Genomic DNA, 25,097 nt, shown 5'->3' on the forward strand with positions numbered 1-25,097 from the left:
ATTCTTTGTTGGTCCAAATCTAAAGAAAATAAAACACTATGGAAGCATTCACTTATAATAAAACTAAAAGAGTATCAGATTCTTCAAACACAAGTGCAACAGAGTTTCTTTGTTAAAAATATATATTTGATTTTACAGCTAGGATACTATTTAAGCCACAGCTGTGCAAATACCACTGCATTTTTTTAGTTAGAACTATTTAATTCATTAGAGGTCGAAATTAGAATATTTTTTTATGTGATCTTTTATATAACCAGATAAGTGAATTAACAAATTGCCATTTACAATATAATGACAATGGCAATCCGTCAGTTCACTTTTTGTACTGTACAATGCCAGAACACGTACTTAAATTACTATTTTTTATGAAGAAATAGAAAAGAGTGAAGATCTATTGGCCCTCGGCGGGAGTAAGGTTACCTGTGAAAGAGAAAAACCCATCTTGTAGACAGAATAGTAAGTCATTACCTTATTAATTTAACCAGTGAGCGCAACAAGATTTTTAAACAGACTTTATTCTGGAGCACCGATTGACAATTCAGAATTTAGCAGCAATTACCCGAGGGCAAGAAAATGTTCACAACCATATCTGGAAGTCTGAGAAGGCAAACACACTGGCTCAGCACACTCGGTTAGCGCCAGTCCCGTTTTATCAAAGCAAGCCACCCGGACCAGTGAAGTCACAGTGGTTCCACTTCTGACACGTTTCTGGTTCCCAGTGACAGTGTGGAGTTGGTCTGACCCTACTGCCCCCTTTTCCACACAGTTACCACCTTCTGTCAGCCCAGCTCTGGTCCCGAACGGAGCCTTCTATCCTGTTCTATCCTGCCCAGTGCAAGCTGACGGAGGTGTGCATTTTACTTTCACCCCTTCCGCGTTTATAGAGGACTTCACCTCTAAACAACGGAACAGGTAAGGCTTGAGACGTAAAGCCGAAACACATCTACACGTTACGTCTGCTGTTTTTATTAGATAGATACTTTATTGATCCCGTGAGGGAAATTGCAGTTTACCGAGGTAAGATTCAGATCGACTAACATATATCAGACAATACGAATTGTCCCCATATATTTTGCTATACGTATTGGAAGTAATTCCCTAACGGCGGTACTTGGAATAGATACCGTTAGCTATTTAGTTTCTGGATACATTTATATCGAAATGCAAAGTGGGAGTCCGTGAAGAGCCACCCTCACCCACCCCCAGCCTATAGGACGTGAGGGACGCACATCGATCTTGAAACGCAGCGCACTGTTCCAATTTGCGAGCACACGAGGTACATCCAGGTTTGAAGCAAACTGAATCAGCGCTGCAAACAGGAACTCGGCGAGTTCAGAAGCAACACTTCGGACGCTGAAACTCCACCGCCATTGACGGCGCTCGCTCGCTTCCAGTCCTCCACGGAGAGGGCGGGAATTTCAGGCCAGGGCAGCAGATCGCCGAGCTGCCCACCAGGCCAAACAAACTGATCGCCGATTTCAAGCTCGGGGATTCCAAGAAAAAGCCGCTTCCCACAGCCTCGCGCTGGAGTGGAGCTATTGGGGCGCGTTTCGGCGGAAAGCGCGGCTGAACAAAAAAAAAGAAAGAAAATCTTTTCATTTTTTTCATATCGAGTCCACCCGACTCCACTTTCGTCGCCGAGCGCGTTTTTTCTGGCGGCTCTGGATGGCAGTACCTAACGGAAAACGTGTATGTTGCTCCGGAAACCCCGTCCCGCGTCGCTCGCCTGTCGCTGTGCCCGGCTGCCTGCTGCCCCGGCTGTAGCCGCCGAGCGCTTCTCCGGCTGGGGCCGCGGGAGCCGCATGCGGGAGCCCGGCGCCGAACTAGGAGGAGTCGGGGTCGGGGAGGAGTGACTGGACGGGAGCGCGGAGGAAGGGGCTGTTTCGGCGCCGCCGGCGATCTCCTTCGGCGGCAGGATGGCCAGCGAGCCGGTGATCCTGAACGTGTACGACATGGTGAGTGCGAGCATCGCCCGGCGGAGCTGCCGTGCCCCCCGGCAGAGCTCTCTCCCGCCGGGGCGCCGGCGCTGGAGGCGGTCCGGCCGAGGAACTCGTGCCGGTGGCCGTTCAGAAAACCTCTCCCGTCCCCACGGTCATCTGCCGGCTGTCGGCACCCCACTCCCCACACTGCTGGTTCTTTGCGATCAGGACGAAGTGAGTGACTGCGAAGCCCTGCGTGGAGTGAGGAGGAGGAGGAGGGTATACAGGCAGTGTTCGGTCCTTGTCTGACCTCGCGTGAAGTGTTTAACTAGACAGCCAGCTCGGACGCGCGGCGAGGGGGGTCCCCACCCGTGGAGTGGGGTGGGCGAGTGTCGCAAGTGATGACAGAAGAGTTGCTCTGGCTGGAAACGAGCCTCTGCCGAAGCCGAGGAAAACCCAAGGCGCCTCCGTGGAAACGGGGCTTTGAGATGCGAAACGCAACTTTCTGAAGTCTCCGGCGTGTGTGTACGAGCAGGGCGGCCCACTTCAGGGGCAGGTCGCGGGGTGGGGGATGCGTGTATCGGTCCGGTCACTCCGCCAGTGGGACTTTCAGTGACTCTTTTACCTCTCGTTGCAGTGTTACGGTTCGCCGATCACCGACCTGTGCCGGACATTTTTATTAGGTTGTAAGAAAATGTTCGTCCACCGAGTTTTCCCCCACTCGAGGGAATCCCGTTTGTCAGTGCCGGCTTGTCACGAAGGGGAGAGGAATTCTCACTCCGAAAATCGCGAGTGTTTTTCTGTTCCTTCGGAGCTGGGAGCGTGTGCGTGGCGCTCAGTTTCCGTCCTTTCTAATCTGCAAGGGTCCGGGCTGTTTGACTGCTTAGTCACTCCTGCAGTCTATCAGATGAGCGCTTAGTGTCCAGTCCCACATTTAAGCAGAAATGCGAAAACAGCTGTTTTTGACCGCCATCTGCCCGTGTCGTCGACTTGAAGACAAATCGTATCTAGGCTCTGCTTTCAACCTCCTGTTGAAATGTCGCTCATTTCACTTTCAGTTAACAAATGCTTAAGTGTGATTGTGATGTCAATGTTAAAAAAAACAAGGAGGGGTCGTATTCATTAACCTCGGGGGTGTGGGTTCATACCCGAGCCCTCACTGGACCAGCTGTCTCGGGGGTGTGGGTTCTGACCCGAGCCCTCACTGGACCGGCTGTCTCGGGGGTGTGGGTTCTGACCCGAGCCCTCACTGGACCTGCTGTCTCGGGGGTGTGGGTCCTGACCCGAGCCCTCACTGGACCGGCTGTCTCGGGGCTGTGGGTTCTGACCCGAGCCCTCACTGGACCGGCTGTCTCGGGGGTGTGGGTTCTTACCCGAGCCCTCACTGGACCGGCTGTCTCGGGGGTGTGGGTTCTGACCCGAGCCCTCACTGGACCGGCTGTCTCGGGGGTGTGGGTTCTGACCCGAGCCCTCACTGGACCCGGCTGTCTCGGGGGTGTGGGTTCTGACCCGAGCCCTCACTGGACCGGCTGTCTCGGGGGTGTGGGTTCTGACCCGAGCCCTCACTGGACCCGGCTATCTCGGGGGTGTGGGTTCTGACCCGAGCCCTCACTGGACCCGGCTGTCTCCGGGGTGTGGGTTCTGACCCGAGCCCTCACTGGACCCGGCTGTGTTTGGTGTGTAGGGTCTGCTTTACTCCCAGGTGAGGCTTGTATTAAGCCCCTGTTTAGAAAGCTGTTGATTTATATATTTTTTTCTTGATCCCTCTGGGCACACAGGGCCTGAAACTTAAACTTCCTCTGTGACGAGTCTGGAGGTCTCCGTTTCACCGTTTACTCGTGTTACACAGTTCTCGTCATGACCTCTGGCACGATGTTTAGCTGAGCTCAAACCACTGAATGTCAGCCCCCTTTTCTCTCCAGTTCACCTGGACCTCAGAAACACACCTCTGCCAGCACAGACGTGCTCTGTCGGACAGCCCTGGATGCGTTTGTCTGGGAGGGCAAAAAATTATCATGTTTAATTGCACTTCTAAGCAGGATGAAATACAATGGAGTCAATCTTGAAAAATCTCTATGAAAGTGACTTCATAGAAAAATACTGAACTTTGACAAATATGAAGGAGCAGTGTAGCCTATCATTAAGTAAGAAGAAAAATCAAATGTGGTTATTTAATTGCTTTTTTTATGAATGCAGTTGCTTGCCCCGCGAGTTGAGATAGCTGCCTGCAGTGTGGCTGACATTGCCGCTGAATTATACAGCGCAGCCTGCGATCAAGAAGTAAGAGCAGGCTGTCCGTCTGCTTTTATTGGAAGAACTGGCAAGTTATCTTCTAGCAGGGGCCCTGTGGGTAAATCTGTGAGATGAGTCACACATCGCGCGCCTGCACAGTGAAGAATCTGTTGGCCTTTTTTTTTTAACAGGAGTCAGGGCCAAGTGTAGCCAGTCCAGTCCTTCAACCACAGCCCACAAACCTGGTCTTGCCACAGAGCTCCCCGTTCCTCTCCTAGTCCTTTCTTGTGGTCGTGTTGCACCTCCAAGACTGGTCTGGGCGGCCCTTTAACGGTTCAGTCTTTTCAAGCGTTGGTCTGGCATTTCCTTATTCTTATATTTTTATGGGCACAAGGCAAAGCCAACAGCATGTCTGTGGGATAAAGTGTTGGTCTGTCGGTCTGTCTGGGCGAGCTGAGCCATCGCGTCAGGCGTGGTCTGGAAGCTCGTTTCCTGTAGGCGTGCAGGATAGGAATGAAGTTTGAGAAGAGGGAATTTGATCTATAAGCTATGAAACACTGGGATGTCTGCTTCCCTTCGGTAATTTTAACTCCGGTGTTAGTATTTTCTATTTTGTGCTGTTTATCTATTAGAATTCAGGAGAAACATTTTACTGAAGCCTTTCAAGGTCTGTTTCATGACTAATTTGTGCTTTGCCAATGTCATTGTTGTTTTTTTCCTCATACCGTTCTTCAAATCCCAGCAGCAGTGCCACCAGCAAGTCTGGGCCTGGTCAGTTCTGGGATGGGAGACCTCCTCCAAGGGAATGGTGTGTCATGTAGACAAGTGCTGGGCATTGCAGGCTGGTAGTGAAAAATAAAGCATAAATACAAAATGGGAAATGCTGTGCTAGAAGAGGCTAATTAGGAAAAAGGATTTGGATGTTTATGGTGACATGTCATGTACTGTACATCTGCTTGCTAGACAATGTGCAGAAGAATTGAAAAGTCAAACAAAATGCTAGAACATACAATTATAAGCTTACAATATAAATCAAGGGATCATGCAGTTGTCTTATACACTCAAAAGGCTGCTTCTCATTTAGAGTATTGTGTACAATTTTGGTCCCAGGGTTGTAGAAAACCTATTGCTGCTCTGGAATAATTTCATGAGAGAGCAGCCAGATCTATTCTGGAGCTTAAAGGAACATCCCACACAGACCGGCTGAAGGACCTGATCCTTTTAAGTCTTGAACAGAGGAGACCATGTGAGGACCTGACAGAAGCATTCACAATCCTCCAAGACACTGAGAAAGTTAACCCAGCCGATTTATTCAGAATGAAAACTGAAACTCAAACCCGAAGACACAAGTAAAAACCTTGTGGATGTGCACTTGAAACCGAGAACTGGAGGCGCGTCCTTACACAAAGGGGTGTGAGAGTATGGAACAAGCTGCCCAGGCATGTTGATGAAGCCAATACACTGTTTCTCTCAAGAAACTGCTGGATGAAATTCAGGGATCAACTAACTACCAGCTACCAAAACATCCAGATGGGCCAAATAGCCTCCTTTCTTGTACCTGTTCATATATTCTTGTGTTTTCAGTCTAGGCTGTTGGTGGACCAGTAGGTGGTGCTCTCCCCTGTGGACCAGTTTTCCAAACCAGTGCCCCGGCTCGTGACTGGGGACACTGTGCTATTGGAGGTGCCATTTTCCTGATGAGATGTTGAAGACTGGTCGTATTTACCTGCTCGTTAAAGGTCCTGTGGCAACTGTTCAAAAGAGTAGGGGTATTGAACATGGTCATCTGACTGAAGTCCACTCTGGGGTTTGAAGAAGCTGGCCATCTCTAAACCTCCATCAGTTTGGTGGTGAAACACCTGATCTGCAGTGCAGTGGGGCAGCTGGTGCATCACCGAGGTGGTGCTGCATTTCAAGTGGTTTAGAATCCTTTGGGATGAAAAGCTACATAGATGCAGTTAATTATTGCCATAATCATCCCAAACCACTTCATATATAGGAGGAGACCCACTTCATCCAGCATTAAAGTGTGTCTCTCATTTGTTACTCAGATAAACTGCATCATGTCAGATGCTCACCATAAAATGCAAGTTGAACTGTGGTACATTTCTGTGCTGACTGGGGGCTGATTTTAAACCAGTGGAGAGAGAAGCTTCTGTGAGGGCCCTTCAGTCAGAGTGTGTGTGTGTTTTTTTTTTTTCCTTCTCTTGAGCACATAGGAGGCACAACACTAACTAGCTGTCAGACGGGATCTGGGTTTTGTTGCTGCTCGTCAGTGTAAATTGCTGCCTTGGTTGGTTGCTATGGCTTTTCGCCTGTCGTGACTGCTTCAAACCCTGTTTGTTAGCTCAAGTGTGGTAATTAGAGAGCCGGCGTTGATTTCTGCTCCTCTTTGGCTCTGGAACTCCACAAATGGCAAAGAAGCCGAAATATTGTCCAGAACATCCTGTAGACATTTTGTATTTGTTTGACTACAGAGCTTGACAGTGGCTAGTCATGAGGACCTCTGGGCCATATCTTTTTAAATAGCACTTCACTTTTACTGTTGTGTTTAATGTTGTCGTCCCTGGCAGGCATAGGTCTTCGTTCCAAATTTTTGATGTTTCCGAGTTTTTCTTACGTTGAACTTGATTGTACCGGTACAATGGAATTCTTACTAGCAGAAAGTCTCTCGATTGTTAAAAAAGAGGTATAAAATGCGTAGTGCAAACAGTAAACAATGTACAAGTAAACAGTTTGAATGTAAGCAATGCAGACATGTAAACAATGACTGCAGATGTGCAATAAATAAAATTACGATGAGGTAGATGGTGTAGGTGTGGTCCGAGGGGCATGGCCACATGTGTTTGGCAATCGCACTGCTTGTGGGTAGAAGCTGTTGAAGAATCTAGTGGTAAGTGTGCGTATGCTCTTATATCTCTTGCCTGAGGGCAGTGGGGTAAAGAGCTCATGCCCGGGGTGGTACTGTCCTCTGTGACGGCCAGAATTCTACCACGGCAGCGGTCCTCATAGAGCTGTTTAATCTCTGTGAGACCACAACCCATGATCTTCTGGGCCACATTCACCACTCTCTGCAGTGACTTCCTCTCTCGAGAAGAGTTGTTGCCGTACCACACGGTGATCCCGTTGGTGAGGATGCTCTCGATGGTGCAGCAGTAGAAGTTCACCAACACGGTTACTGGCATCCCCCATCGCTTGAGGCACCTCAGGAAATAGAGGCGCTGTTGAGCCTTCTTCAAGATAATGTCCGTGTTCACGGTCCAGGTTAGATCATTAGGAAGGTGAATTCCCCAAAACGTAAAGCTGGTGACTGTTTCCACTTCCGTTCCACCAATACTGAGGGGCTGTGAGTGTGTGGCCTGTGTCTCCGAAAGTCCACTATTAGCTCTTTTGTTTTACTCACGATCATGTCCAGGTTATTGCTATGACATCACCTCAGCAGCTGTATGACTTCATCCCTGTAAGTGGACTCGTCATCATCGCTGATCAGGCCTATTATAGTGGTGTCATCCGCAAATGTAATGATGCGGTCGTTGCTGTGTCTTGCTGTGAGTGAATAGGGAGTACAAACTTGACTCAGACAGCAGCCTTGTGGGGTGCCAGTGCTCAGGGTGAGTGGTGTTTTATTACCAATCCCCACCCAATCCGCACCACCTGTGGTCTCTCGATTAGGAAGTCCAGCAGCCAGTTGCACGCGGAGTTGCACAGTCCTAGTCCCCTGAGCGTTGTCACCAGTTGGCTGGGTACGATGGAATTGAACGCTGAACTGATCGGACTCGGTCTACCAGTTTGCGCTGGAGGTGGCTCTGTGGCTCCGGTAGAGAGAGCAACAACCACAGGAAACCTTGTTCTCACTCATGCGAAACGAACAAGACAGCGTGGCAAACCCCTGGTTTCATGTCCTCATCTCCTCGCACCTGAACCCTGATGCCCGGTGCCACGTGCACGTTGTGTTGGTTTTCGCAGCTGTGTAGACGTTCAGAGCTCCGAAGTGCACCGGAATGGATCGCGCTGAGCAAAGCATTTATTCTGTGGCGGTTTTTTTTTCCTTCCCGGGAGGAAGCCCAATCTATAATTTCGTTTTCTGTGTTGTTCGACATGTAATTGTCCGTCTGTTGCTTCTCCGAAAAAAAAAGTCTTTATTCACATCTGCTGCAGAGTCTCCGGCTTAACAAAAGCTTCAAGCTGTGGAGAAACTAAATTAAGTGGTGATCAGACTAAATGTGGGCCTTCAAATATTTAGCAAAGTGTGTTGTAAAATTACTTTCACCTTGACTGGGGTCTGCTTTTATGGACCAGATGACGCAGTAGGCAAACAGCCGGTTGGGGCCCTTCGTGAAGAGACGGGGGGCTTCCCCGAGTGTCGGCACACAGCCCTTTCGTTGGTCCAGCCCACCGTTCGCTATGGAGCAGGCTGTCAGAGGAAGGGGCGGCCTGCTGATCTCCAGGGGCTTGTTTCCTTTCACTGAGCCTTTGGAGATCCAGCTGACCAGGCTGCTGTCGGCCTGCGTGGAGGTGAGCTGAAGGATGCTGGCTGGGCTGTCCAGTGTTCCCCGGGACAGGAGGATTGCCCGGACACATGGGGAATTTCCATGATGTAATCAAAGGAAGTACTTTTACCTTTCAACTGTCCGTGGTTTTAATTTAAAGGGCCATTTTCATGCTTACTGCGGTCATAGGTATTTCTTTAGGGTGACATTATGGAATTCCGAAGTAAAAAGCAATCATCTTTGTTTGCGTGAAGGTGGTGCATGTACCTGTGATGAGAATACAGTTGCCCAGCCCAGAAGCACGGGGGGGTGGTAGATCAGTGCTTTGCAGGGCACAGTAGAACATGCTGCAAACATACATACTCCCCACAGAAGGTGCCCAAGTCCAGAATCATATCCAGGACATAAGAGCCTTGGGGCAGCAACACTAATTGTCCCACTACAATGTTGCTGCAATTGTTTGTAACTTCAGTACAGCTTATTTTAAAATTCGAGAAGCCTTTGAACAGCCTCCACCCTGTAGTAAGTAGTTCTTATAGGAACACTCGGGATTAAATATCCATCAAGGTCTTAACTGCAATTGCACATTACCTGTACCATAGAGCTATACTGAATTAAAGACAAGGCCTCTATCCAAACTGCTTAATACTGTGTATTTCAAAGGCTGTTCGTAGTGCAAATTGAGAATGATTTCCTTAAATGGAGAGAACTGTAGTTTCTTCATGTCATGTCAGTCTGTATGTCAACAGCGATACACTTCCTAAGGATTTTCAGCTTCTAATAAGCTCGTTAGCGTAGAATTTATTATCTTGCCTAGGTTTACGGCCTGATTTGCATTCCCTGTCTATTGATTTCCCTGGTGATCTAGATACCTGTGAAGGGGAATTAACGAAAATGTCTTTGTGTTTGTAACCTGCAAGCTGAGGCGAAATTGAATGCGTCAGAGCTGTGTCTGTGACCGCAGACCGCCAGGCCTGTGGTAGAGGCCGTATTGCTTGTAAACGTGGGTGAGGTTGTGGCCTTAGCTGGGGACAGAGGTTCGTATCCAGCTGGATGGAGACATTACTCTCTTTCTTTTGAGAGCTGGGTTTGTCTTCAGCTTAAATGAAGTCTGAGTGAAGTAAGCCTTGTGTCTTCTTTCTTGGTTGTAACGCAGATGTGAATGCTGTCAATCCTGGCTGATGTGGGGATAGTAATTTTGTTTTACACGCCTTTATTATTTAAAGCGCCTTGCATCTGACCTCTGGCCTGGGCATGAAGAACACCATGTGTTCTGTACCCTGGGCTACAGCCCTGTGTAGCCAAGAGGTCCCGATGCCCCAGTCAGAGGGAGAGCTCTCTCCCCAGAGCCACTTCTTTCAACCTCCAGGACCGGGTGCAACGTTTAACGATTTTCTTCATAAAAATAACCTTTTACAAATGAAGTTCATTGAATCTTCCTCCATTGTCACCCAGAGGGATTTCTGTATTTAAAAGGCCCACTGGGGAGGACTTCATCTTCACCAGTCCAGCCTGGTATGGATGAGTTATGAGCCATCACCCCAGTGACAAGGACTGAAAGGAGTCTGGGCTGAAATGGCTTCTTACAGCGGATGGAACTCTGGGTTTCAGGAAATGGAGAAAATCCTGCTCATTTAGCTGTAATGAGGTCTTGAGGGAAAGGAAGGGGGCTTTGGAATACAGAGGAGAGTGCTTTTGTCACTCCCTCTTGGAGAGGGACAAGTCATACATACAAATCGCACTAATCCCCGTTTCATCCCAGATCAAACCAAGTTACGATAAATCCTCTTATTGTTTAATTATACTCCTGGATTTGACATCACTTTGCTCAGTTCCTATAGAGGTGGAGTAAGAAAATCTTTTCTTTGCATGCTGCAGAAGTAGCATAACATTCCATTAGAACATAAAATGGATTACAAACCAGAGGAAGCCCTTTGATCTCTTTCATCCATTTGGTAGTATGTGGTTGACCCAAGCATCTCATCCAGCTGTTTCTTGAAAGAAGCATCAGCTACATAACAGGGTATCCTCTTCCACACTCCTGTACTCCCCAAATCCTGTGCATAAAGATGTGCCTTCTATCCTCCTGTTTAAAAGCAGTTCCTCATACCTTCCACCAATTTCATTTTGTTCATTTGCATACCCCGGAGATACTTTTTAGACCAGGGGTGCCCAACCTTGTTAATGTTCATTTGCCAATCCAGCGCGGTCTACCAGTGTGAATTTGAAGCTCTGATATAGGAAAAACAGACTGTGGACACATCGGGACAATAACGATACCCATCACTAAAATGACAGCAAATAAAAGCAAGTGACTCATGCTACAGTGAACAAGTAATGTTCCCCAGTTTAGAAAAAAGAATATCCTACCATGAGCATTGGCACTGAGAAGCTTACTGGAGAACTCTTGTAATTTTTTTGAACGTGTTGACACTGCTGATCATGTCTCTTGGCAATAACCAAGAGAACGTTCTTGGGTGGCACACACAATAATCTTTATTTACAGAGCTCCTGTAGCCTTTTTTTCCAGTGTCAGCCAGCACTCAGGGAAGAGACTTTTACAACCCATTCGCCAAGGGTTAAACACACAAGGGCAGTAAAATGTACGACATTACATGCACAGATCTGAATGAATCAAAAAAAGTAGTCAAATAGCCCGTTTATTTTTTGCCAAACCTTCTTGCGATCGATCGACTGGCAAGCTCTCCGATGCGAGCGACTGGCTGGGCACCCCTGCTTTAGACATTCAGACCCTTTCATGTGTAAAACCAGTGAAACAGCCACTGAACGTCACTAAAGCGTTTCGCGCTACGTGAGGTGTGACAGCTGCTTCGCTCACTCAAAAATAACAGCCTTGCTGTTCGAACTCGCAGCATGTTTTTCTTAAGAACACGCCGAGCTGAACTGCTGTCTTTGGGAATCCCCTGCTGCCTTGCTGCAGAAAGGCTGGCTGACAGTGCCGTGCACATCAGTGCTGCTTGTGGGTTCAGTTGCTTTTAAGCAAGTTCCCGGAGATGTGCATCACCCTTTCAGACTGCGAGACAATAGCAGCTATAGCTGCTATAGCAGCTCAGGCTATAGGATATAAATAAAAATGCTTGTGATAGTGGTTTTTTGAGTGTAGCAGAGCACAGCTGCAGAACTAGAAACAGATTGTGGAAGTGAATGAACAGGCGATTTAATTTATAAAGTAAGAGATGTGTTCTCCACTAGGAAATAGCTATTTAATAAACTACAATATATTTAAGATTATTATCATATTAGGTTCTATGTTTGGAACAAAGCTGTACATTTAGAGCTCGTGTGTATTTGTCGAACTGCCCTTCGGTTCCCGGGTCAGTTGTTTCTGTTCTTGTGAGGCAGAAAGTGCACCTGTTGAGCAATCAGTGTTCTTTTTGAATAGTTTTCTTACACTGTTTTACCTCACTGGCACGTGCAGGTGACTCATTAACATTTGCAGCTGTTTCTGAAGCGATCCTGAATAATTTATCCAGGTGGAAGTATATTAGCTTATTCTAGGTCAGGTGGGGAGCTGCGTCAGCATGTGTAGTCTGCAAAGGAGCAAGTAATGGGTTTATTCCCTGCTGAAAAGAGAAGAGAGAAAACGCAACGTTTCGGCTGTGAAGCCTTCTTCAGATGTGAGGGTGACTGTTTAGTGATGGATTCATTTTTCCTGGCTGTGATATCTTTGCCATCTGCATTTCGTATAGTCGGACTCGTGAAGCTGGCTTGTGCTAGCCACCAGCGAAGCCCCTAGGACTCGCCCATCAAAAGCTTGAAAAGCTGAAGCGTCTCTGAACATGACCTCACTAAATCAAGGAACAGTCGCCCTCACACCTGAAGAAGGCTTCACAGCCGAAACGTTGCGTTTTCTCTCTTCTCTTTTCAGCAGGGAATAAACCTATTAGCTTATTCTTGTCAGTCTTCCAAAAGAAGAATTATTTATGAAAATGCATGAAACATATCGGGGGAAAAACGTAATGGAATTATCTTGTGTACCTGGACCTGAACTTGTTTTTCACCCATAGATGTGTCATTAAAAAAGAAAAGCTTTAATAGATTGGCGAATGAGGCTAAAAAACCAGTTCCTGCAGTGACACCTGGACACGCCCTTGAAGGAAGACAATACTGTAACATTGGCAGTGATTTCCTTTGAGTTTGAATTGCTGAGATAATGAAGCGGCCCCAGGGCAGTTCGTTCTCCACCTCGCCTTGTGATTTGGCTCCTCTGTGACGTGGCGGTCTTTCTCTTCCTGTTTGTGGTTTAAACACGGGCTCGGGTTATAACCTGCTTAGCTGGAGCCACAGTTTTTTTGGAGGGGTATTTGTGCTCGTGAAAGAATGTGAACCTTCATTTTCGTTTTGGGAGCTCACTATTCTGCGTGGTGTTTTTTTAATGAGGAAACTGATCTTGAACACTGCTGTCCTGGCCAGTCCTACCTCACCTCAGACTTTGGTTGAACATGCCTCTTGTGCCTGAATAATATGGTAAAGCTCCAGACTTTATAACTGCAGCTTGTGGGGCAGAGCAGAATTTAGGGAGGTGATGTTCATAGAGCCCTGTTGTCCTGTAGTGGCCCATAGTTTGATGTGTGAATAAAGGGGACAAAGCTGAGCTGAATTGTTTTATTTAAGCCAGTGTGGAAACAACCACATTGACTTGTGTGGGTTTATATCTTGATTTTGACTGATTCTTGTTACTGACTCTGCTGGTTTGCATATTGTGGAGGTGCTTTGTGCCAGATTCAGTATGCCACAGAGACCTTCAGTACTTTTTAGATGTGCTCTGTTGAAGGACTTCACTCTGAGATGAGCTCTAGAATACAGACTGGGCTGTAACTGGGCTCTGTTGTCATCAGCCTGGTGCCAGGCCAGTAGGCAGACAGACAGTCAGACAGACAGACGCTGCTGCTCAACAGGGCGACGATTCCCAGTTCCCAAGAGGAAGGTCCTGAAGACGAGCACTGGGTTTTTAAACCTCAGCTTCCGCTTTCACAATGAGGCCTGGCTGTTAAAGAAAGGCATTTCAAACTTCTGTCTCTCTGCTAGTTGACCAGACTCAGTCTCTGTTCCCAATCCAAGGTCTTGTGCTGTAGCTGAAAAACGAGAGAGCCATCACTTCCAAAACACCTCCTAGGACCTTAACTCCAGCTGTTACTTTAAAAGAGGGCTGGTAGGAAGTTATTGATCTGATTTACAGGAAGTATTGTTGAGTGAATTATTCACTCTGTTTTCTTAGTCTGGCACTGAAAACGTGTGTGAGGTGTGAATGTTGTAGAATATGGTTACTGTTTTACAGTTCCCAGGTTAATAACAATAATTGCTTACACTTATATAGCACTTTCATGATTGGTAAGTGCCAATGGGAAATTTGGCCAGGACGCCAGGGTTACACACCTACTCTTTTCGAGAAACGCCCTGAGATTTTTAATGACCACAGAGTCATACAGGTTATGCAGGGTCCTGCTATTGGACAAATATTGTAAAATATGGGTCACTGTGTTATTCCCTGTTGTAACTTGTTTTATTAGATTAACAGTGCCTTTGTTAATCTAGTCATTATTCCTTGATAATATGAATAGTTATTAACATGGTTATAATTAGATATTAACAATAATAAAAATATAAATATATATGTGCGGCCTTGACACACAAATCTGGAAGCGTGAAGCAAGGACAAGCGCAGGAGTATGTGGCAGATTTTCCTTGCTGATTATGTGTGGCCTGAAGCAGACAGCTGGTCTTTATTCCACGGGCACAGAAGTATCATGGGGAAACTGGTTGTTTACTGTATGTTAATAAGGCAGGTATCTGTAATGTCAGCCTTTTGGAATGTAACTTCTCGAGGTTCAGCTGAGTTTTGTTTTCCCGCTTGTGCCTTAAACCAAGAGAGGCTGATGTGAATTCCTGTTTTCTGGGGATGTGCTCCCAGGTCCACCATAGCTGGGGAGGCCACCTGTCTCGCTGCCTTTAAACCATCCAATACAGAAGGGCAGTGATTGGACAGCACTCTGTTTGACTGCCACTTGAGCCTGTAGACCAGTCCAGGCGCAGAACCGGCGAGCGGGGTCTCGAGCTCGCAGGCCCGGTCCAGGCGCCGACAGAACCAGTGAGGAGGGTCTCGAACTCGTAGTCCGGTTCAGGACCCAGGAAAACCAGTGAGCGAGGTCTCGAATGCAAGGCCCGGTCCAGGACCCAGCAGAACCAGTGAGCGAGGTCTCGAATACACGGCCCAGTCCAGGACCCAGCAGAACCAGTGAGTGAGGTCTCGAATACACGGCCCGGTCCAGGACCCTGCAGAACTGGTGAGTGAGGTCTCGAGTGCGTGGCTCAGTCCAGGACCTGGGAGAACCACTAAGCGGGGTCTCAAGCTTGCAGGCCCAGTCCAGAAACCGGCAGAATCAGTGAGCGGGGTCTCGAACTCGCAGGCCCGTTCCAGGACCCGGCAGAACCAGTGAGCGGGGTCTCGAGCTCGCAGGCCCGGTCCAGAACCCGGCAGAACCAGTGAGCTCTTCAGCTGTAGTGAACTTTGCAAAAGGCACAGATTTGATCGTGTTGTGGAAAGGTCAGAGGTGGTACAAGCTTTAGTTTCAGAGCCATTCGCACACCCTGTGAGTGGGGTGAGCAAAGGGTTGTGTGCCCAGAGTTCCCCTATGAAGTGGACCTGAGCAGAGCGCTAGTTCTGCAGCTGAAGATCTGTCAGGTGCCGTATCCTCTGTGGAAGGATCTGATTACTGATCAATATACATGGCTGTTCGAGGAGCTGATGGCGGATTGGAACTTGACAGGTACCTCCGTCTCTCCATTAAGTAGCCAGCAACACTAGACAGGCGGAGAGCCCTGGAGCTGGAGTTCTGTTGTGCCATTGTTGTATTTAAACTCTTTAGCTGTGCATATATCTTTTAATCTTCAATTTCCATATTTAACATGTAAGGAAACCATTTTGAGCCATGTCCTAAATGGACAGTGTGGGAATAATAAAGGTATTGAAGGTTATCTGATATGCAACAACCAGTCGTGCTTTTGCCATGCAAATGTGCATCTCTGTATGCAAAAGCATGACACTGTACGTTTGATGGTGGAGTTTTTTTTACAATTGGCAGAGGTATACTGGTTTGAAGTGCAGAAGGTGGGAAGGATGTAGCAGGTACAAGAAGGCTGAGTGATGGAACAGCTGTTCCTGTGATCTCAAAGACCAGTGGAGCTTCTGCACGTTTTTGGTGTCTGATTCAGTGTTTGCCTGAAGATAGAAAGCAGTTGATCGTGAATGTATCAAATGCAACACTCTACTCGGATGTACCTGCTGAGCAATAGCTCATGTACAGTACAATATGTACTTTAATATGTAGAATAATTCATGAGATTGTAGGGGAGGAAAAGAACAGTTTCTTTGTTGCACAGTGTAACTGCTGTGTGAGAGCACTGGCCAGTTGCTTGGCTGTTATGTGATGGATTTATTTTTCCTGGCTGCGATATCTTCGCCAGCTGCGTTTCGTATAGTCGGACCCGTGAAGCTGGCCTTCGCTAGCCACCAGCGAAGCCCCTAGGACTCGCCCATCAAAAGCTTGAAAAGCTGAAGCGTCTCTGAACATGTCCTCACTAAATCAAAGCACAGGAAGGGCTGAGGCTCCTGGACAAGCCCAGAGCTTCCCGGAGACTGCAGGTTGTCCAAGACGGTGGCCTGAGCTCCCAGCAAACTGCTCCGGCTCCCCAAGAAGCCTTCAGGGACTCCCTCTGCCTTTAAAGGTTTTATCAAAGAGGAAGAAGAGGAAAAAAATCTGTTCCTTTCTCTGGGGTTGAGTGTCAGTTGCACAGCAACGTCTTCATCATGAATCTGAGTTAACCTTTCAAGTACTGCAGACAAAGGAGACTCTAAGTCATGGGAGCTGTAATGTACAACATCTCTACAAAGATAGAGCAACTGTAGGAAACGCGACACCCCAGGATTTGGGTCCTGGGTTGAATTTTGGACTCGGATGCCTGTATGTTTCTCCAGGTGCTCAGGTTTTGTCCCACCTCACTGGCTCTGTTTGATGAGCTGGTCTAAAATGTCACGTTCTCTGTGACCCAGACCTCAGTCCCGCCTTGTGACTTCTGTCCCTGGGATAAACTCCCCTGTGTCTCAGCCCAACCAGTATCAGCGGCGTCCTGATAAAGGATAGATCGGTGACTCAGATACCTTTCCAGGAATTATTCTGGGTTCTTCTCAGCTACTTTTATTAGTTTCTGTTTCGGTTAAAAAGCTAAAAGAAAAATGGCTGCTTTGTCTGCTGAAGTTTGAAAATTCCCTTAGCAGTTGAAAGATTCCAGCCATCTATGGCCTTTAGGCGCTGTGCTTTTCTTTTAAGTAAAAGTGTTTATAAATGGAGTTAATCTTGGAATTGGCATTCGCAGAGGCTCAGACTTGTGTGAGCCTTGAGATTAAGAGTAAACAGTGAAGAAACAGGATTAGAAAGTGCCGGCACTAGACAGCCAGAGATCAAAGCTTTCTTTAAAACAAACCAAATAAGAAATGAATGGAAATCTGGGACTGTGGAGCCCTTCAGCACAGGAACTGCACCCCTGAGCCCCACACTGAAGTGCTTGTGCTACTGTGTACCTGCACATTTACAGAACGTTACACCGAGTGATGAAGCTTTGAATACCGGGTATGTCTTAAGAGGATCTCTCTCCAAACTTTTTACTCCATCCTTTGACCTCCAAAGAAAATCCACTGGAAATTAGGACTCGTGCACTGTTTCTCTTTTTTGTATGCACACCGTTTGGCTAAAGCATGTCCTTTTAAATTGCTAGTGGTTAAGATCAGTGTGCTCCTTTTTTTTGTGAGTTTTGATTGACGTTTCTGGATTGGTGCTTCTGTTTCTGTTTTTCATTCCTGCCAAGCAGCCCAATGTTATCAATGTACAGTAATTCAGGTGGGGAGCTGCATCAGTATGCGTAGGCTGCAAAGGAACAAGTAATAGGCTTATTCCATGCCTTTTCAGCATGGAATAATGTTATCAATGCCATTCTCTGCAGAAAGGCTGTGACAATATACATTTCTACACGGAAAGGCAACAGGAATTGCATTACTGCCCCTTTTCTGTTTTACTGTATGAACAGGGAGGCTTTTTCCAGTCCTTGATCTGATTGGTTGGTGGAAAGTTTCATTGACCAGATGTGCAGGTCAAAATCTGAGATTTCAGAGAAGATGGATCTGCTTTATGTTGTAACGGAAACCGAAAGTAAGATACAGTACCGCTGCTCTGAATAACCCTGGTTAAAGCTGTAAGACGCCAATTTAAGGGCCCCAGCGTGCCAGTGCTGAAGGGCAGATGCAGATCTTGATTTAAAATGGTCAGGCAAGCAATGTTACATGGAATTATAAACTCAATTTTTTATGCGTCTGTATTACAAATCGCTAATAGTCAAGAAACAAAGCAAGATCTGAACACATCCACTGTAAGACAACGGAATTTGGAATTATAGGATCTTTTACAAGGGCTCCTTTGGGTTTTTCTTTCCTGAATGCAGTAATGGGATTTGTGTTAGTAACTACAAACCACCCTTCTGTGGTTGTTGCAAAACAAAGGCTGCATCTCCTCACCATATTACTGTGGATTGGTACATACTGGATTAGGAGAATGAGTGAGGGAGTATCTTATTAGCTCCACAAAATTGCAGAGGTTGCAGAGTGTGCTATCGATAATACGAAACTTTAAGTATTTTAAAATGTTTATTTCATTTCTCAGAAAAAAATAGCATCAGTGCTCTTTAACAGAATTGGTTTCTCATTTTGAAACATGACATGGCCAAACGATTTGGACAGGACGAGCGGCATTCAGGTCACGAGACAGCTGGATGGGGCCACATTTGCTCTGAGGGGAGAATTTGTTCCATGTTTACTCCAAATGAACTGGAAAGAAAGTCTAATCTTATCTGCAGGCTGCATGGGTGCTCTGTTTCTGGCTAGATTTGAAATTTCAGACAGTTCAGGTTGCAAAATAGGGAGCCCATTCAGTTACGGAAATCTCATTTGAATGTCATGCTCTTATTCTCTTTTATAATTCCCCTTGGTTTGTTTAAGGGTTATTTTATACTTCCTTCAGTTCTACGTTTGGACATTCCTAAGGCTGGCTATCAGATTGGTTTGTTTTGAGAGCACTGAATGCCAATGCAGTCAGGTTACGCATGATAAGGAATTCGCTGGTGTGAATTCTTTTGGCTACCATTTTACAGGTTAAAGTGCCACAATCAGTAGTAATAATAATAATAATAATAATAATAATAAAAATAATAATAATAATTGCTTACTCTTATATAGCGCTTTTCTGGACACTCCACTCAAAGCGCTTTACAGGTAATGGGGACTCCCCTCCACCACCACCAGTGTGCAGCATCCACCTAATCAGATCTTCCGAAGTATTCAGAGCAGTTTGCTAAAATTTACTTCTCTGTTCCCCTCAGTTTGTTTGCTTTTAAATTTTGCAGGGGGTTTCCCTCCATCTTTTAGGAGACTTTGCGAGGAGAAGTTTTGTTTTGCCATCAGGACTGTTTGTTGATCTTCCTGCAAACCAGTCTGACCCGCTTCACCTTAGCCGGAGCCCGAGGGGTGACTGTTGCGGGCTGTGGAGCCGCGGGGTAGCCGTGAGGTCTTTTGTGACGGCGCCGCCTGTCCAGATAGAGCCAGGAAACAGCTGCTTAAGTGCCGGTATCAGAGGGGTCTCTGATGCTGACGTCTCTGGAAATCAAGTCAGGAAACAAGACGATTTAATCTACCGGGTCATCCACAGGGGCCGTGACGGTGCCTTTCCAGGGAAGCACGAGCTTCGCCTGAACGGCTCTCGTTTTGAAATGTGCTGTGTCCCAAGCGCGTCAGAAAGGGGGAGCTGGGATGATGTTTCTGATAGGAGATGCGGACCAGAGCTAGTCTCTGTTTAGATTATTTACTGCCACACACGTCTCTTTCGACACTAAGGAACTGCCAGATGGCAGCATGAGCAGATACAGAGCTTTTATCTTCATAAAGTCTTGGCTTATTGTCATGCAAGAACTTGCACATACTGCATACAGATGCTTATGGAAAAAGTTTGTCAGGGACAGATTTCTTGCCTGTCTGTGTTAAAACAAGGGTTCATCGCTTTAGTGACTCACTGATGCTAGATTTACATGTTAAAAGGGATAAAACAGACTCTGCACATCTCAGGTGTTAAAAGAATGGAAAATGATTGAGTGGTCAGAATAATGCAGTTAAAAAATTTTTTGGGGGGAGCTAGAACAGGCTATCTAGCCATGCTGTTGAAGCCGGGTTCCTGGGTTTCTACAAGAAACAGCTGAATGAGATCTGTAGAACCATTGACTACAAGCATCCAGAAGCGCAGATGGGTGAAATGACCTTCGCTCAAGTGTATCTTTTGTTGTGTAGTTACGAAATTCCTTCCTTCGTAGAAATTGTCCACTACATTGTGCTTTATTAGTTTGCCTCTTGACACTTGAAGCATAGCTTTAGGTAAGGAGCATAGTTTAGGAAAAGGAGAGCTGTTGGATGATCAAAGGCTAGGACTGATTTTGTTTAATGTCTAACAGGCACAACCCCTTGCTGTCTGTAAACTCAAGTATGGTTTTGACTACATGCTGATGTGACCAGGAATGTGTCACAGGTGAGCGTAGCACTCTTGCACCACACATTGCTCTCAGATTTCCACGCGGATGGCTTTAATCAAGCATAATTTGTCAGTAAGTGTATGAGTCTTTCATCATACCTAGCATTACCGTGCAGGGGCCAAAGATATTTTTCTTTTTGTAAAACTACAGTCCTTTGTTTCCATGGTTACACTGGGGTAGAGGGCTACTGTCTTCTAGTTTCAAACAGCCTGACTGAAGCCAGTGTCTGCAAAACCAGCTCCTTCAGTGGCCCTCTGAGCAGTGTGGTGATCAGGACTCTGTCACACTCCAGCAGTATGAGCCCCCGGAGAGACACTATCTGACATTTCTGAATGGTGCTCCCATGAAATGGTCAGTTAACACCCTGAGCTGCGATTACTCTGTCTTTGCAGACAGTCCTCAAGAGGACCACTGTCATCTCTATCCAAGTATCCAAGGGCACTGCTGGCAGGACTGGCGGCTTTTAACAATCACTCGAGCAAGTCTGGACCTCAGACTAGTTTGTCCGCATTGTGTAACTTTTCTCAGGCCTGAATTAGATCAAATATTTCAGCCAATCACGAATTTCAAACTCCGTACCTAATGGCAACTTTTCATGTGTTTGGATTGGATTTAGGAGCAACAGGCAAATGGAAAGGATCGGAGCACTGGTGGAGGTTACAGTTTAATTCTGGGCTGCACATCCGATGATATGACAAGGTATATCGGATTATATACCCACCCATGTAGGGATCGGCAGTTGCCTTAGCTTAACTCGCAGCAGGGACCCCTGTGCAAACAGAGGGCAGAAGAGCAAGGGCAGGCAGGCTCACCCATTGAGACATTAGTCTGCTAGTGCACTGCAAGTTCCATAGAAACGTACAGGAGGACCAGCACTGATTGGAGGAGAGGTGCGCCCCTCACTGATGCATTTAGGGGGGATTCAGTCATAATCCCACAGATGGTAGCTTCGCACCATTGGCTCCTCAGCCAAGCACACGCACCAGATGTCTGAACCTGCGGTTCCTCTCGTACTGAGCAGGATTACTATTGCAGCAACACATCATCAGTAGGGTAAAACTAACCTGTCTCACGACGGTCTAAAGCCAGCTCACGTTCCCTATTAGTGGGTGAACAGTCCAGCGCTTGGTGAATTCTGCCTCACAATGATGGGAAGAGCCGACGTCGAAGGATCAAAAGGCGACGTCGCTGTAAGCGCTTGGCCGCCACGAGCCAGTTAACCCCGCGGTAACTTTTCTGACACCTCCTTCTTCAAGCCCCAAAAGCCAGAGGGAAAGGCTTCCTGGGAAGGCGTCGCTGTTTCATGATGGTGTTCCTCTGAGCTGGCAGCGCCTCCGCCTGGAGAATCCCTGTCACTGCAGCGAGTGGCAGGACCCAGGCTCGAACCTGCGGCACCTGAATCGGAATGCAAGGGCCTTGAAGGCGACCTGCAGTCCCGATTTCCCAGACCGGTTATTATATCTTGGTCACAAAATAAATTTAATGGACGGTATAGGAAAATGTTACAAATTTCCAATTAAGCACACAATCGTGAACTTTGTGAAAGTAGTGTAAGTCACCATGTCGCAAAGCCCAGTCTTGCAAAGAGGTTGCAAGAATTGTGATGTGAAGCGGCCCTTCCTGCTCACTAGTCTCTGTAATGACTAATATATTGGATGTACAAGCGAATAAGGACATGTTTTGCAGCAGACATTTCACCGCAGGAATGTTCCAATGTGATCTGCTTGCAGAGTTGACAAGTAAGCAGTTATTTGTTGGTAAAACCATCTCGAAATTGAGAGCAATATTTCTATTGGGTTTAAAGAGCTGTATTCACAAGCCTGCTTTGTTTCCAAAGTAATAGGGCCAACTTCATGTCACCAGATGTTTTGTTGCGCTTCACATACCTGGAATTTACGCCTATTTTATTATATAAACTGGAGGTTTTACATGTTACTGTGTAAATTTTACTTTCTTTGTGGTTTGAAATGCACTCGGCAATGCAGATTCTTTCCAGCCCAGAAATATAAAGATAGTGTTGCAGTTTCCCCTTGAACTGGTTCAAGCTGATACACTCACAAACTCCCCCATTGCGAGGAGCTACTGTAATTCTCAAGCAGGTGTTTTTGGTTCTGCAAATTGTCAAAAACTCATACATGACCTGATGTTATAAGGCCTTATCTATTGAACAGTTTCTCGTGTAATTGGTTGCTTCCAGTTTTAGGAGCTCAAAGGTTAACCAGCTTTACTCTGTTTTGTTTCAGTATTGGATCAATGAATTTACTGCTTCTTTGGGAATTGGCGTCTTTCACTCAGGAATAGAAGTCTATGGCAGAGGTAAGAGTTCTTACTGTAATTAATGATGTATTAAAATGAAATGAGTCACTGAGATGAAATAGCATTCACACTTTTTAAAAACAATGCAATTAAAATCTGTGTTTCTCATTAGTTGAGCGTAGGCAGGTCTCTGGCAGTAGCAGAGGCTTGAAGAAAAGCTGTAATGGCTTTTGCTAAGAGTTCCATCAGTATTATAGTATATATCAGGATGAAAAATGTCCAGAACTTATCTGTGAACAGTGTAATGCTCCATTCAATTTAATTTTTTTGAGATCTGTTTTTTTTAATCTGAGTGTAAATGTAGATGTGTCAGATTCAACAGGCACTTTTCTTGCATAAGAATTTGGAGTAGGAGTCCTTGTCTGTGTTTACGGTCATTATCATGAGAAAACAAACAGTTCTCACCCGCAGTTCAGCTTTCTGAGGCTTTTGCCTGCTGAGGAGAAGTGTATTGATATTGATCCTTAACTCTGTCTCCTGTTCGTGCAGCAGTGAAACAGTTCCTGAAACAATCACATTGCAGTGTCTGTGAGGAAAGACCTGTGCAGCTGTTCATGGGCTTTTATCAGTAACTTACCTTTAACTGCAGGAGTGGTAGGAATTGGAGTTCAGTGAGTTTGGTAAAAAAAATACCTTCAATTAAAGTTATTGCCTTTTTTGGCACAGAATCGTTATGTTGAGAACACACAGCCTAAAATTCCATCAGAGGTATGTTTATCACTACAAAGCACAATAATACTTTTGAAGGTTTGGAGAATTAAGACTGCTCTGTAAAAACGTGAGTAGGCCTGTCAACTAATGTGTGAACCGGTGTACTCTGACTGTGGTTAAGTTTGTGTGTGACTTAGTGACGATTTGTATGCGACACACAGTCTGTCCCTGCAGGGACCCTGATTAATTAACACTACTTTCTGACAGGCTAGATTAGTGCACCAGAGGGATATGGCTCTAGAAATTTCAAGCTGTTGAGCTGCAGCACCTCATCAATCAATGCCTCAGATTGTGGACCGTCAGGGGAAGTGGAGTCATTTTAAGAATTAAAGAAGTTGAAGCCCTCTAAATTTTGGGAAGTGTACCTTTCTACTGATTTAGAATGGATAGTAAAACATCATATCACAGTTATCTTTTAGAAAAGCTTGTGAATATAAGAGGAAATTGAATTAATGTATATAGAGGAAAGGATTTTAATTTCTGCCATTGCCTAAGGAGCAGTCTTTCTCATAACTTGTGAGTGACAGACAGCAGATGCAGAACTGGCCAGCCTTGTGTGTAAGGCAGGGCCTGAAGCAGATGCTGATGTCTTTGCAAAGGGAATAGGTGAAATTGGGAGCACCTGCATGCGAGTTTGAGTGGGAGTGCACTGGACTTCTGCAGTGGAAAAGGCAGTTTGGTTTGAGAGTGGGGAGTGATTCTGTCAAGAGGTTTTTCCTGTGCTGAAGAGTACTCATCCGTAACTTTATTCAAACTTGACTTTTTTTTTTTAACTGAAGTCAGCGGCCTGCCTATCCTTTTGAGCTGCTGAACTTGAATGGGGAATACTGAACAATGACCCTGCCGCAGTAAAACGCAAAGAACGAAGATACCTGTTTGAACAAAGAGATCTGTCGCTTGCTGCATTGGCTGCCTGTCTTGTCCCTCCAGAATTCGCCTACGGCGGCCACCCCTACCCGTTTTCAGGGATATTTGAAATCACTCCTGGGGATGCGACGGATCTCGGAGACACTTTCAAATTCAAGTGAGTACTGGGAGCAGGGTGGGCTTGAAGGAGAAAGCGCGGTTTTCGAACACTTTAGATCAAATCCCTGCTTTTGTATGCTTGTTTTTTTTTAAATATTAATTAAATGTAAAAAAGTACACTTATTACTAAATCAATTGCTGTGCACATTTGTTGGGGGGGGTGGTGAATGGCTTTTTTGTCATTATAGAAATTTTATAAACATTGTCATATCAAAATAATGTTTAAATGGGCTTGAAATATTTTTTCTCCACTTAATAGCCTGACTCTAGTGCACCCTACATTATTCTGAAAGTGTTGGTTTCTCTACAGTATGAAATGTGCTAGCAGAGGAGGTCTGCAGTACTGCTCTTTATAGTGGGAAAACTCTTCTCTATGCAAATAAGAGCTGCGTGTTACTGGCACTTCCATGATAAAAGCTGTGCTTTAATGTCCCTGCCAGGGCAGAGAGGAGCCAGTGTTCTTCTATTCCAGCTGCAGTATCACTGAGAAGTGCTGGTAGGAGCCACAGTGGGGGCTTCCAGAGCCATTGCTGCTCTCAACAGCAACCAGTTGGTTGAAATGTTAATACTAAAGTAGTTTCTTCAGAGCAGTCGAATTTGCCGTTAATTCATCCCAAGCAGTAAAGTGAATCAGTGAATGCAAAGGCTGATTCCTGAATCGTGCTGGGAACGACCCAGAGCCAGAAAAAGGGTGAGAATGAATGTTGCACACATTAGAGGGAAGCAACCAATACAGGATAGTGTTTCTTATCTGTGAATA

At 46.1% G+C, this 25,097-nt stretch overlaps 1 protein-coding gene across 2 annotated transcripts in view; it reads left to right on the forward strand.

Moving 5' to 3' along the window:
• The first annotated feature begins 925 nt into the window (after positions 1-925).
• desi2 (desumoylating isopeptidase 2) overlaps positions 926-25,097 on the forward strand; it is a 33,500-nt gene continuing 9,328 nt past the window's right edge. The window contains exons 1-4 of one of the 2 annotated variants that reach the window (XM_088609579.1): positions 926-1,955; positions 22,528-22,600; positions 24,242-24,335; positions 24,778-24,890. In XM_088609579.1, the coding sequence (XP_088465705.1) occupies positions 1,917-1,955; positions 22,528-22,600; positions 24,242-24,335; positions 24,778-24,890 (319 nt within the window). In that variant the 5' untranslated portion in view covers positions 926-1,916. The remainder of the gene's footprint in view (positions 1,956-22,527; positions 22,601-24,241; positions 24,336-24,777; positions 24,891-25,097) is intronic. The other variant, XM_088609580.1, reaches the window with a different exon arrangement.

The sequence above is a fragment of the Lepisosteus platostomus genome, chromosome 17 (genome assembly GCF_059453375.1).
Source record: "Lepisosteus platostomus isolate fLepPlt1 chromosome 17, fLepPlt1.hap1, whole genome shotgun sequence".
Classification (NCBI taxonomy): domain Eukaryota; kingdom Metazoa; phylum Chordata; class Actinopteri; order Semionotiformes; family Lepisosteidae; genus Lepisosteus; species Lepisosteus platostomus.